General features: G+C 42.9%; 1 protein-coding gene across 4 annotated transcripts in view; it reads left to right on the top strand.

The window, feature by feature from the left end:
* Positions 1-332: 332 nt before the first annotated feature.
* Positions 333-14,091, top strand: part of ZDHHC20 (zDHHC palmitoyltransferase 20) — a 73,857-nt gene continuing 60,098 nt past the window's right edge. For all 4 annotated transcript variants that reach the window (XM_081214538.1, XM_081214537.1, XM_081214541.1 and 1 more), the window contains exon 1: positions 333-558. In XM_081214538.1, coding sequence (XP_081070664.1) covers positions 441-558 — 118 coding nt within the window. In that variant the 5' untranslated portion in view covers positions 333-440. The remainder of the gene's footprint in view (positions 559-14,091) is intronic.

The raw sequence follows: 14,091 nt of genomic DNA, 5'->3' as shown, positions 1-14,091 counted from the left end.
ACGTGGGGCCCCTGAGGCCACAGCTCGGGTGGGCGCGGTCGCCCAGCAGGGAGCCTCCCCCGGGCGCCTCAGTCAACCAGAGCCGCGCCACGCCCTCGCCGGCCGCCAGGAGGCGCTGCGTACTGCGCCTGCTTGCTCCTTCCGCTCACTTCCGCCGCCCGCTACCCCGCCCCTTCCGCCGCCCGCCCAGCAGACGTCGCCCATTCATGCCGCGCCCCACGGCGCGGAGACCCCGCCCCCGGCGGCGGTCGACGCGGACGCAATGCGGGCGGGGCGGGGCCGGGCGCGACGCGGGGCGGAGAGGGTCGGGGCGGAGCGTCGAGCCGCGGGGAGTGCCCGAGTAGACGCCGCTGCTGCTGCCGCAGCCGCCGTCGCCGCCGCCGGGGGTCTGGCGTGCCCCGCCACCCCGGGCAGCTGGGTGCCGAGGCCGCCGGCGGAACATGGCGCCCTGCACGTTCTGGCGCTGCTGCCAGCGCACTGTGGGCTGGGTGCCGGTGCTCTTCATCACCTTCGTGGTCGTGTGGTCCTACTACGCGTACGTGGTGGAGCTGTGCGTGTGTGAGTACCGGGCGGGGCGGGGCGAGGCCCCTCGGCGCGGCCTCCGGCGCCAGGCAGGCGCGCTCGGTGGGCAGGGCGCTCCCCCGCGCCCGCGTGTGTACGCCCGAGCCTGGCCGTGGGGCCCGGTTCAGCCCGTGTGTTTCGGGTCGGCGTCCAACCTCTTAGACACAATGTGCTTCTGAGGCGAGGGAGCGGCGGCCGCTGGGCCCGGCCTCTGTGTCCCGGCTGTTTGCGGAGTTAACGTTCCCTCCGCCTGGGTTCCGAGGGCGTTCTCCTCGGCCCTGGGCCCTGAGAACGGGCGGAGGGTCGCCGCGGAGGGCCCACGCGGGGGCCGTGGTCCAGCCGCCGCTCCCCGGACCCGCCGGCCTCCTCCGCGTCGCTCGGCGTGTCTGCCGCTTGTGCCGGTCCGTGCTGGGAGCTCAGGACCAGAGGTTCCGTGCTGTCGGTAAACCCGGTCCCTTGGTCCCCCAGAATGATCTCGTCTGGGTCTACGCCGAGTCCGCAGTTTTCTGAAGGGCCCAGCAGTGTATACCTTAAGCGGAGAAAAGACACAGGAGGTAGATGCTAATTGTCTGAATGGGAATTAGTGGCACCACCCACTCTACTTGTAAGGGCAGAATCGGGACCCTCGGGTCAGGGCCCTGCGCTGGTACAGCTCGCGAATAAGTACTTGGTTAAAACCGAGTTTTGCACGTGAAAGAGACTGCTTTGGCTCAGAAGTTTTGAGGGTAGGTTTTTAAATGAAAATATCCACCTTTGAGAAAGTTATTTTGTACCTATAAAACATTTAATTTTCAAACATTTAATTTTCAGGGAAACTATCCCTGCAAGTAGGTCCAGAATAAATTAGTTGTGGAATACGTTTCCAAATAATAATGGAGTTCATCTGTTGCATATGATTGTTTAGTTTCATCCTTTTGGATACCAAAATGTTTGCCGAAAGTGCTTGCATCAATTAAAATTGACCAGATTTAGGTATTTCTTAAAGCTCCTTCCAGAAAGTGATCATGATCATGGGACCCTCAACAGCTTGTGATGATACTTTACCTTCTTTTTTTGACCGCACCCCTTTGGCTTGCGGGATCTTAGTTCCTCCACCAGGGATGGAAGCCGTGCCCCCTGAAGTGGAAGCCCGGAGTCCTAACCACTGGACTGCCAGGGAAGTCCCATACCTTATTTACTCCAAAGTGGGAATAAGATTTATTCCACCAATCTCATTTAATTCTATCAGAGATTATTCCCTCCCTCTTCTAATTCCATAGTGGTTTTAAAGTAAAGGTTCTGAAGCTTTACTTGAAAATGTGCATTTATGTTGAAACTGCACATTTAACCTGTAGATGGTTATCATACATATCAAAAGGTGACATCAAACACGAAGGGAGGGACCTTCCTGGCTGTCCAGTGGTTAAGACTTCGCCTTCCAATACAGGAGGTGCGGGTTCCATCCCTGGTCGGGGAGCTGGGATTGGATCTCACATGCCTTGCAGCCAAAAAACCGAAACAGAAGCAATATTGTAACAGATTCAATAAGGACGTTAAAAAATGGTCCACATCAGGACTTCCCTGGTGGCGTAGTGGTTAGGAATCTGCCTGCCAATGCAGGAGACACAGGTTCGAGCCCTGGTCCAGGAAGAGCCCACATGCTGCGGAGCAGCTAAGCCTGTGCCCACAATGGCTGAGCCTGCGCTCTAGAGCCCGCGAGCCACAACTACTGAAGCCTGTGCGCCTAGAGCCCGTGCTCCGCAACAGGAGAAGCCACCACAATGAGAAGCCCGCGCATCGCAACGAAGAGTAACCCCGCTCGCCATCTTAAAAAAAAAAAAAAGAAAACATGAAGGGAAAGGAACATGCGTGTGCTAGTAGGGGGGAACATTCCATCGCTCTCCCCTTTACCCCTTTCATGCCCCTGAGCATCGGTGTCTCTACAGATGAAAGGAATGAGACTGGTCCCTTGGTCGGTTACACAGCTGTTGAGTGGCTGCAGGGGTGTGACCCACATCTTTCCACTCTGCATTTAACTTTTCGTGAGCCAAGAGGGTCACTGGAACTGTAATTGTTCCGTCCACAATGGGGAATTGGGGCGGAGCTAAGTGGTTGCCCTCTTAGGGGATCAGTTAGGCTTTAGGCCCGTCATTTAGAGATCACACCCCCAGGATTTCATTAAGTTAAAACATTCTGCAACAGTCAAGGCCCAAATGCTTGGCAGAATTTTAAAATACTCAGTGGTGACAGGTCTTACATAGGGACTGCGTTTACTGCTTCTAAGTTATCAGACTTTAACTAGGGAGCGTTTGGGAGCTCTGCAGTGTCACTGGCCTACATGGTGGAGCATAAAAGCTCATTCACTCTCACATTAAAACTATCCTTTATGCTACTTATGTATAATTTATGTTTGTATAAGCACAGACCATCCTACTGAGATATATCAGTGTATAACTTTATAGGAGCTTTAAACTGAGTGAAGTGTGAGTTTTATTTAAAGTGCTGTTTCAATAATTTTTACAGAATTTTCTCAGTTTCTGGTGTTCTTTATCAAATTAGATGGAAGGGAATGATAATTGTATCTTTAGATATGTTAATTTATTTAATTCTCATAATAAAAAACGTTAAGTGATTTGTGCAGGGTCATACAACTAGTAAGTGGCATAACCAGAATTGGACCTCAAGTGGCTTGGCTCCAGGGTCCATGCTTTTATATTTAATTACTGTACAAGAGTAGTGTACTTGATTATCCAGATCTGGACACTAAGGGCAGATTTCAGTCTTATCTATAATTATTTATATAAGGTAATTTTTTCCTGAAAGGTGGTAGCTGAAGGTTCCTAGATATCTCAGACGGTAAAAATGCATGGCCCACTGTAGGACATTTGAAAAAATAAATTGTTTATGAGAGGCCCTTGTTCCGGCCTAGCCTCTGTAACTTCTTAATTCTGTAATTACATACACATACACACATATATTCACATACACGTAGAAATATATATAATCAGCAACTCCTATTACTGGTAGGAGTAATATTGAGGATAAAGTTGAGTAAGAAGTAATGCATCTGAGATGGCCATCTCACGGGGTGAAAAGTGGAGAAGTAACTTTGGAGTAATTAGTAATATTGGTCCTTGATTTTATTTTATTTTATTTTTTAAAATTTTATTTATTTATTTATTTTTGGCTGTGTTGCATCTTCATCGCTGCTCACGGGCTTTCTCTAATTGTGGCGAGCGGGGGCTACTCTTCGTTGCAGTGCGCAGGCTTCTCATTGTGGTGGCTTTTCTTGTTGCGGAGCATGGCCTCCAGGCACACGGGCTTCAGTAGTTGCAGCACGCAGGCTCAGTAGTTGTGGCTCGCGGGCTCAGTAGTTGCGGCTTGCGGGCTCTAGAGCGCAGGCTCAGTAGTTGTGGCACACAGGCTTAGTTGCTCCACAGCATGTGGGATCTTCCCGGACCAGGGCTCGAACCCGTGTCCCTTGCATTGACAGGCAGATTTTCAACCACTGTGCCACCAGGGAAGCCCCCTTGATTTTAAATTAAACAGCAATTCTTCATTTTTTTCCTCAAGGCTAATATTCAGACATATGAGTTTAGTTATGGGTGGATTGACCAACTTTTCCAGCTTGGTCAAGCTGGTTATTGTTGGGGAAAGTGCTAGTACAGTTTCCTAGGGTTTTATCAGGTCATTGGGAGCCGTTAGTAGTCGATGTGTACCTCTTATTTGGCATTTAGATGATCTGAGACCTTAAAGAGATTTTGGAGATGATCTAATTCAATCCCTTTATTTTACTTCTGAGAAAACTATTACTTGGAAGATCTGTATGGTTTGTCCAAGGATGGATATGCCTTTTATCTTTTTTCAGAGAGGATATGTAGGATAGAACGGTAACCTCTGAATCTATGTATCTAATAATTCCTATGTCTCCTGCATACTTTCTTCAGATTTAGAAAGAGACAAGATAAATAGCTTAAACATCAACATTGAGCACACTGTCTTGACACAGTTGACTCCAGTGTATTTTATTGATTTCAAAAGAACCAGCTTTTGATTTCACTTATTTTTCTCTATTGTTTTTCTGTTTTCTATTTCACTGATTTCTTGTCTGATATTATTTCCCTTTCTCTTTTACTTTGGGATTAACTTGCTCTTTTTCTAGTTTCTCAATATGCAAATTGAACTAATTGATTTGAGCCCTTTTTAAAGTGTTTATCCTATATATCTACCCCAAATACTGCTTTATTCACATCCCATGAATGTTGATATATTGTATTTTCATTTAAATTCAATTAAAATTATTTTCTAATTTCATTTTTCATTTCACCTTTGACCCATAGGTTATTTTATAAGTATGCTATATAGTTTGCAGTTACTTGGGGATTTTTCAGATCTCTTTTTGTTACTGATTTCAAATGTAATTCCATGTAGTCAGAGAACATACCTTTATGACTTGTCCTTTAAAATGTATTCAGGCTTGTTTTATGGCCCAGAATGTTGTCTGTCTTTGAAGCGTTCCATGTGCATTTGAGAAAAATGTATTCTGTATTCAGCAGTGTATTTTGTTGTTTGTTGTTAGGTATTCTGTCATAATGCTCCATAAATGTCAGTTAAGGCAGGTTGGTTGATAGTGTCCGAATCTTCTGTGTTCTTGCTGATTTTCTGTTTGTTTTATCAATTAACTGCTCAGAGAGGTATAACAATAATTGGATTTGTCTTTTTCTCCTAGTAGTTCTCTCAGCTTTTGCTTCATGTATTTTGCTGCTCCGTAATTAGGTACATAAAATGTTTAGGATTGTTGGGTCCTCTTCATGAATTGACCCTTTATCATTATGAAGTGACTTTCTTATCCTTGGTGCTATTGTTTGCTTTGAAATCTACTTTGGCAGATATTAACATGTCCACTAATCTTTCTTTTGATTAGTATTAGCATGGTATGTCCTTTTACTTTCACCTGTTTAATTTTTATATTTAAAATGCATTTCTTGTAAGCAGCATATAGTTGGGTCTTGCTTTTTTAATCCAGTCTGAAAACATCTGCCCTTTCTTTTCTTTTTTTAAATTGAGCTTTAATTGACATATAACATTCATTTCAGGTGTCCAGCATGAGTCAATATATGTGTGTATTGCAAAATAACCACCACAAGCAGATTAGTTAGCATCCATCACCACACATAGTTACAAAGTTCTTTCCTTGTGATGCAAACTTTTAAAATTTACTCTCTCAGCGACTCTCAAATACAACGATAGTCACCATGCTGTACCACCTCTGCCTTTTAATTGGCCCGTTTTGACCATTTGCATTTAACGTGATTGTTGATGTGGGTAACTTTAAGTCTTATCATTTGCTTTTTAAAAAATCTGTCCTGTCTGTTCTTTTTTCCCTTTTCCTCCTCATCCTGACTTCTTTTGAATTAATCAATTTTCAAAAGGTTTTAAATTATTTTGTATGATTCTGTTTTCTCTCCTTTGTTGGCTTATTAGCTGTAACTCTGTTATTTTAGTGGTTGCTTTAAGGTTTATAGCATACATATTTAATCTATCATAATCTACCTTCCATTGATATACCAGTTCACGTACAGTAGCCTATAAAAGCGTTGTTCCATTTCTTCCCTCATGGCCTTTATGCTCTTGTTGTCAGCATTTTATATGCTATGGAACTAACACTATATTGCTTTTATTTTGTTTAGACAGTTTATTATCTTTTCAAAATATTTAAATAAGTAAACAAATCTTAAATGTTTACCTAAGTAGTTATCATTTCTGGTATACTTCATTCTTTTTTATAAATCCGTATTTCCAACTGGTGTCATTTTCTTCTGCCTGAGGGCTTTCTTTAACATTTATTGTAATGCAGGTCAGTTGGTGATAAGTTATTTCTGCTTGTGTACGTCTGTAAAAGTTTTTATTTTGCCTTTTTTTTCAAAAAGCAGCTTTATCGAGGTATAATTTACATACCATAAAATTTATTTATTTGTAGTGATTTTTAGAAAACTTAACCAAGTTATGCAGTCATTACGACCATCCATTTTCAGAACATTTTTTATCACCCCAGTCAGATTCCTTGTGACCATTTGTGGTTCATTCCTGTTCCCATCCCCAGTCGCAGGCAACGCTAATCAGCGCTCTGTTTCTCTGCATGCCTTTTCTGGACATCTCACATAAAGGAAGTCAAACAGTAAGTGGTCTTTTGTGCCTGGTGTCTTTCACATGGTTTTGAGGTTCATCTGTATTGTAGCATATATGAGTATTTCTCCCTTTATTCTCTACTTCACATTCTAATTTGTATTTTTCTGTTTCTAAAATGCAGTTTTATTTAGGAATATATTTCTAGTAAGCCTCCACAGATCACTTGTGCATTGAATTAGAATATAAATAAAACCCATACACTTTATTACGTTTAAGTATTTTAAAAATCCTGCTTTTAAGATTTATAGTATGGTTGGGTCCAGTTCATTTTTGTATCCACTAGAGAATCTAGTTACTAGTAGACTTTCAATAAATATGTGTTGAATCAAATGGAATCATACTCCTGTAAACTCACTTGAATCATTTTTGAATATGTGGAACCAACATGCACAATAACAATTAAATTATAGTTACCAACATATATTTCAACATTCTTTGGGGTTAAAGGCTACATGATATTGCTTATTGGTTCTGCAGTCTCTGTTTTGGATTTTGAAACAATGATTCTTTGAAATTATGATGATCTGTTTTGAAAAAATCTGACTCCCTAAATCTCATCCTCAATAGAGGACATAATTATAGGAATGACATGAATTAGAGTATTTTTTTAATGTTTTAATTTTGTTATTTCATATCTGTTTTTAGAGCTGGAGTGTAATACTTTTCTATGTAACTTGCCTTTTGAAAGCTATTGTTAAAAAAAAAAAAGAAAGCTATAGTGTTCTGTAAACTTCATTATTTGCTTCTTCATTATCCTGGCCTTTTTCTTTTCTTTTTTTGAAGAACAATTTTTTTTCCTTATGACTGCTAGTGATTTAATCTGTCCTGGTAGCGTTTTCTGTTGATACTAGAAAGCAGATTGGTCTGAGATAACTCTATAGATAATACCCCAAAAAACCCAAGCCCAAACGAACAAAAAGAGCTTTTATATTTTCTTCCATATAAACTGAACCTTCTTTGGGCCTTTACTGCTTTCTTATAAGTCAAGGAATATGGAGAGGTGCTGGACAACTTAGAAACCAGGTTAGACTATTTGGAAGAACAACATTATGCCCTAGTCACATGGATAAAACTTTTTTTCTCTGCTGGTCACTTCCACTTTGTGGCAAAGAAGACGTCGCATGCTAAACTCCAGCCTCTAATGTCTGTTTACTTGACATCTCTGCTCATATATCTTAGAGGCATCTCAGACTTATTGTCCAAAACAAAACTCTTTTGAGTTTTTTTCTCTCTGCTGAACTGCTCCTCCTATCTTAGCTCAGTAAATGGCAGTTTCATCCTTTCAGTTCCCTGGTTGAAAAGTCATTTTACATCCCATTAATCAGCAAATCCTGTCATTAAGTGTACCAAAATCCAGTTGCTTCTCACCACCACCACTGCAGCTATATTTCTTCAAGCCACCATGATCTCTGTCGTGTGTAGTAGATTGAAAAACATGGCCACAATAATTTGTACTTCCTCCCGAGAAGTGGAGTCTGTTTACCCACCCAGTGAATCTGGGCTGGCTTTGTACTTGTTTTGACTAATAGAACGTGGTGGGAGTGATGTGTGAGATCTGGAGCCTAGGCTCAAAACAGCATGCGTCTTTCTTTTTTTTTTTATTTATTTATTTATTTATTTATTTATTTATTTTTATTTTATTTTTTTTTTTTATGCGTCTTTCATGTTAACTCTTCTGGAACGTTCTGGTCGCCGTTCAGGCTGGACCATATGGAGAGAGAGGCCAAGGCAGGATGAGTTAAGCACCAAAGTGCCTGACGTGTGGATGAGCTCCTGCCCCAGTCTAGCTGCCTGTTGACTGCAGCTTGTAGAAAAACAGCCCAGCTGATCACAGCCTGAACTGCTGATCCACGCGATTGTAGGAAATAATAAATGGTGGTTGTTTAAAGTCACTAAAGTTGGGGGACTTCCCTGGTGGTCCAGTGGTTAAGACTCCACACTTCTACTGCAGGCGGTGCAGGTTCAACCCCTGGTTGGGGAGCTACGATCCTGCATGCTGTGCTGTGTGGCCAGAGAAAAAATGATCATAAAGTCACTGAGTTTGAGGTGGTTTGTTATGCCACGTTATCACTTATATTATTGTAGCACCCTTATGTCTTTTTTTTTACACCTTTATTGGAGTATAATTGCTTTACAATAGTGTGTTAGTTTCTGCTTTATAACAAAGTGAATCGCTATACATATACATCTGTTCCCATATCTCTTCCCTCTTAAGTCTTGTCTCTTCCTCTTTTCACCCCGATCTTCCCACCTGCACCCTGTCTTCCACAAAGCAGCCAGAATGATCCCTTTAAAGCTAATACCAGCTTTGTCACTCCTCCAGTGAAAGCCCTGGCTGGCCTCCTCTCCTGTTCCGCGGGGCTCCTCACGTCCTCCCGTGGCCTCTTCCCCTCGTTACTTCTCTGACGTAATTTCCTTTCCACTCTTGCAGTTGTTCTGCAGCTGCCACACTGGCCTCCTTGCTGCACCTTTTTCCTTGTTGAATGATCTCAGTAACTTAGTTAGCCTCTCTGAACTTGTCCCTATGTATAAAGCGGGGTAATGCCTGTCTTACAGAATCATGTAACGTTCTTAGCAGGGTGAGCTTTCAGATGTTACTGGGGGTGGGGAGAAACGTAAATAGCCACGAGCATACCTTTCCTTGCCTTCCCTTTTCGGCAGGAAGTGTTTTTGTTTTCTAGTTCTTAGAGTTGTGTTCCCCCCCATGCCCACACACAGTCTTCTTAAGTGAGTGAAGGAGCACATTCTCACCCTTTTTAAAAAACTGGCTGCATTTGAAGATCATATTGTATAAGTGGGTTCATGTTTTGCCATGAGCTTGTGGTAGTGTCAGTAGTGTGCATGTGGGAGAACTGTTGTCAAAGGGGGCAGCCCGCCACCCCACCGTCACGTGGGACTTTAAGAAGGTCAGTACCTGCTGCTATTCCTGGGAGCAGATAAGCTACACAGATTTACATACTGCTGCAACATGCAGCACGTCTTCTTGAGCAGATGGGCACCTACACTAAATAACTGAAATAGTCACAGGTAATGGGGATTATGGTTTTATGAAGAATAGATTTCTCTACGACAGAGAGCCATAAGTCTTGATGATAAGCTTTTTTTTAATTGTTTTTAAAACATTTCTCTTCTCTCTGTTCTTTCACTCTTCCCGGTGCTGCGTTATGCTCACTAACGTGAACTTTGGCCCACCCAGTTGGAATCATAGGCGGGACAGTGATTATTAACATACTAATTGAACAAACATGAGCTTATTACATGTGAAGTCTTCAGGGAAGCCTTTTAAACTAATTGCATGGAAAGGATATCATCAGCACCTGAAGGAAATAACACCAGCACACAAAATGTTAACAGTGTGTGTCAGTGGTGTCAGCGTTAAGATAGGAGGTGTGGCGTCGTGGCTGTGGCTCGCATCGTGTACCCGTGTGCCCTGGCCTCCTGACGGTCCGCTCTTCCCCCACCCTCCAGAAAGCCGGAGTGAATCTCTTAAAGCCCAAGTCAAGATCCTTGGTCTTCAGCGTGCTCCGGGGCTTCCGCCTTTGCTCTTAATGAAATCCAGAGCTCTTTCCGTAGCCTGCGAGGGGCCCTTAGTGCCTGGGCCCGCCCCTGCGTCTGACTCATCTCTTCCTTCTCTCGTTCTGCTTCAGCCATCCAGCCCTCCTTGCATCTCTCAGGCCTTGCATGGTCCCACCTGAGAACCTTTGTCCTTATCTTCCTTCTGCCTGGAATGCTTTCCTCCGGGATTTCCACAAGCCTAGCTCTCTCACTTCATCTAGATTTCTTTTGAGATATTCCCCCATCAAAGAGGCTTTCCTGACTACCCTATATAAAATAAGAACTTCCTGGGCTTCCCTGGTGGCGCAGTGGTTGAGAGTCCGCCTGCCGATGCAGGGGACACGGGTTCGTGCCCCGGTCCGGGAAGATCCCACGTGCCGCGGAGCGGCTGGGCCCGGGAGCCATGGCCGCTGAGCCTGCGCGTCCGGAGCCTGTGCTCCGCAACGGGAGAGGCCGCAGCGGTGAGAGGCCCGCGTACCGCCCAAAAAAAAAAAAAAAAAGTACTTCCTCTTTCACTTTGTCCTTACCCTGCTTTGTGGTTCCTCATAGCACTTATTAATTCTTGACATGTAGTTGTTTGTGTTTCTCTCCTGATAAGTGTGTTCACTGCTTTATTTCCAGAACCTAAAACAGGTCCTGTGTAATGTGTACTCAATAGATTCATTGAATGAGTGAATTAATTGTGTTTCTGCCACTTCCCGTCCTAGTACAAGAGGGAGAATCGGAATGTATTCACAGAGTAGATAACCCACAATTTCAAATACAGATACTCTCCTGACCTTAAAAACATCTCTATGTTTATTTCAACGTAATTAAAATGTGAATTTTGTTTAAGAAAAAAAAAATCTCTATGTTATTTTAGTAATGTAACAAACATGGAATGTTTACAGTGTTCCAGGTACTGTATTTGACACTGTGAATTCAAAAATGTATAAATGCACATTGTCAGATTCATTTGGACTTTATATAATAGTCTATCGTTATTTTCACAGTGCTCATTTGCACACTACACATTTTAAGAAGCCCTGCTATAACTAAGTATGTAACTTTGTTTAATCCAGTATTTTTCTAAATTCTTTTTTGCCATAGAATTCTTTTTTCATGAAACATCCATTTAAATCCTTTTAGACTTAGACAGTTGTTGACCTTTGGGAACAAAGCTCCATTAGTGGCGTTGGGGGTGGTAAGTGATCAGAACTGAAGGGACTTGTGCCTCTGAAGGAAGTGGTGTTAGCAGTGGATGTAAAGGGTAATAACTAATTCCTTCTACTTTTGTTATTTGATTCATCACATTAATACATTTAGAAAGAAAAATCATTATTTCTGTAGATGCCAAAAAGGTATTTGAAAAATCCAACATCCATACCCGATTAAAAACATAATAAAATATGAGTAAGTGGATACCTTTCAGACAAAATTGCACACACACAGAAAATACTTAATTTCCACTAACACCAGCGGTACATACGTATCACTGTGTCCCTTGCTGTGTATTGAATAACATTGTATTGACAAAACCAGTTACCACATTCAATCAAGAGAGAATACGTCGAAGCAGAAGGCATTGGAAAGGAAGTGGGGACGCTGCGTCTGCATGCAGATGACGCGATAGTGTCTGTTGAAAAGCCGAGGGAGTCGGTGACAACAGAACACGCGAGGAAAAGGAATGGGGTGAAATGGCAGCACACAGGATTAGCAGACAAAACGCAATGCTTTCTATACGTACACAATAAAGACAATCACGAATACGTGAAAATACGGTAGAGGTCAAGTCTCCACTTCCAATAACATCAAAAAGGTAAAATGCTTCGGCTTCCCTGGTGGCGCAGCGGTTGAGAGTCCGCCTGCCGATGCAGGGGACACGGGTTCGTGCCCCGGTCCGGGAGGATCCCACGTGCCGCGGAGCGGCTGGGCCCGTGAGCCATGGCCGCTGAGCCTGCGCGTCCGGAGCCTGAGCTCCGCCACGGGAGAGGCCACAGCAGTGAGAGGCCCGCGTACCACACACAAAAAAAAAAAAAAAAAAAAAGAGAGATAAAATACTTAATAAACTCAAGAAAAATGCCAGGTCTATAGGAGGAAAACATTTCTGAAAAACATAGAAATAGACTTGAACAAATGGAAAGACATTACGTATTTCATGTTCATGAATAGAATAACTCGGCATTACAAAGACTTCAGTTCTCCCCGAGTTAATGCATAAATCCAGTCCCAGTAAATGGTTTTTTGTTTTGTTTTGTTTTTTCTGACACTAGACAAGTTGATCCTAAAGGTCACATGGAAAAATAAACAAGAAAGAGCAACCATGAAATCTCTGAAAGACTGATAAAGAGTGCAAAACCCCACCTGATTTTAAACCACAAATCTCTATAATTAAAACTGTGAGAGCAGGGGGTGTAAATAAGAGCTCTCTCTACTTTTTGTTCAGTTTTGCTATGAACCTAAAACTGCTCTAAAAAATAAAATCTGTTATAAAAATTGTGTACCGGGCTTCCCTGGTGGCGCAGTGGTTGAGAGTCCGCCTGCTAATGCAGGGGACACGGGTTCGTGCCCCGGTCCGGGAAGATCCCACATGCCGCGGAGCTGCTGGGCCCGGGAGCCATGGCCGCTGAACCTGCGCGTCCGGAGCCTGTGCTCCGCGGCGGGAGAGGCCACAGCAGTGAGAGGCCCGCATACCACCAAAAAAAAAAAAAAAATTGTGTACCAATTGTATGGTATGATGTGTGGACAGACATATTGGCCAATGGAGTAGAATAGAATGTCCAGAAATAGACAGTAAATATAGAAATTTAGAATAAAGTAGCACCTCAAATCACAGAGGAGAAAGTGGGACAACTGGATAGATATCTGATAAGAGATAAAATTGGGTCCATATCATACTGTATTCCAAGGTAAACTACAAATGGATAAAATATTTTTTTGTTATATTTTATACTTTTTATTTTAAAATAATTTTAGACTTGTGAAAAATAGTACAAAGTATTTTCATATATCCTTCACCCAGATTCCCTAAAGGTTATCATTTGCTACACGCTTTATCATTTATTCATTCTGTGTCTGAAATATTTGAGAGTAAGTTGCAGACCTTATGTCCCTTTACCTGTAAATACGTCAGTGTTTGTTCTAAAAACAAGAGTGTCTTAGTCTGTTCAGGTTCTTTAACAGAATACCGTACACTTATGTTGGTGGCTTATAAACAGTAGAAATTTATTTATCACTTAGGGAGACTGGAAGTGTAAGATCAAGGTGCCAGCAGGGGTCTGGTGAGGGCTCACTTCTTGGTTCATAGATGGCCATCTTTTCACTGTATTGTCACATGATGGAAGGAGTGAGGGGGTCTCTTTCTTATTAGGGCACTAATCCCATTCATGAGAGCCTCACTCTCATGATGTAATCACTTTCCAAAGGCCCCACCTTCAAATACTATCACACTGGGCCTTAGGATTTAACATGAATTTTGGGGGGACACAAACATTCAGTCTATAGCAGAGAACATTCTCTTATATAATCAGAGTACAGATATCAAGATCAGGAAATTAGCATGATAAAATGCTACTCTCTAATCTGTAAGCCTTACTGGGACTTCTCCAGTTGTCCCCCTAAACCGTTCTGCTCCACGGGCCAGGCCAGGCTTACACATTGCAGTTAGCTCTCAGGTCTCTCTTGTGTCCTTTGATCTGGAAGAGCTCCTCGGTCTTCTTTTGTGTTTCATGACCGTGACATTTTTGAAGAGTACAGGCTTCTTGTGTAGAATGTCCCTCAAATTAGGTATGTCTGATGTTTCCTCATGTATACATTTTATAGCATGAA

Source organism: Mesoplodon bidens, assembly GCF_964165515.1.
Source record: "Mesoplodon bidens genome assembly, chromosome: 17".
Taxonomy (NCBI): Eukaryota; Metazoa; Chordata; class Mammalia; order Artiodactyla; family Ziphiidae; genus Mesoplodon; species Mesoplodon bidens.
Note: the sequence above shows the minus strand (reverse complement) of the source record. Positions and strands in the feature narration are given on the sequence as shown.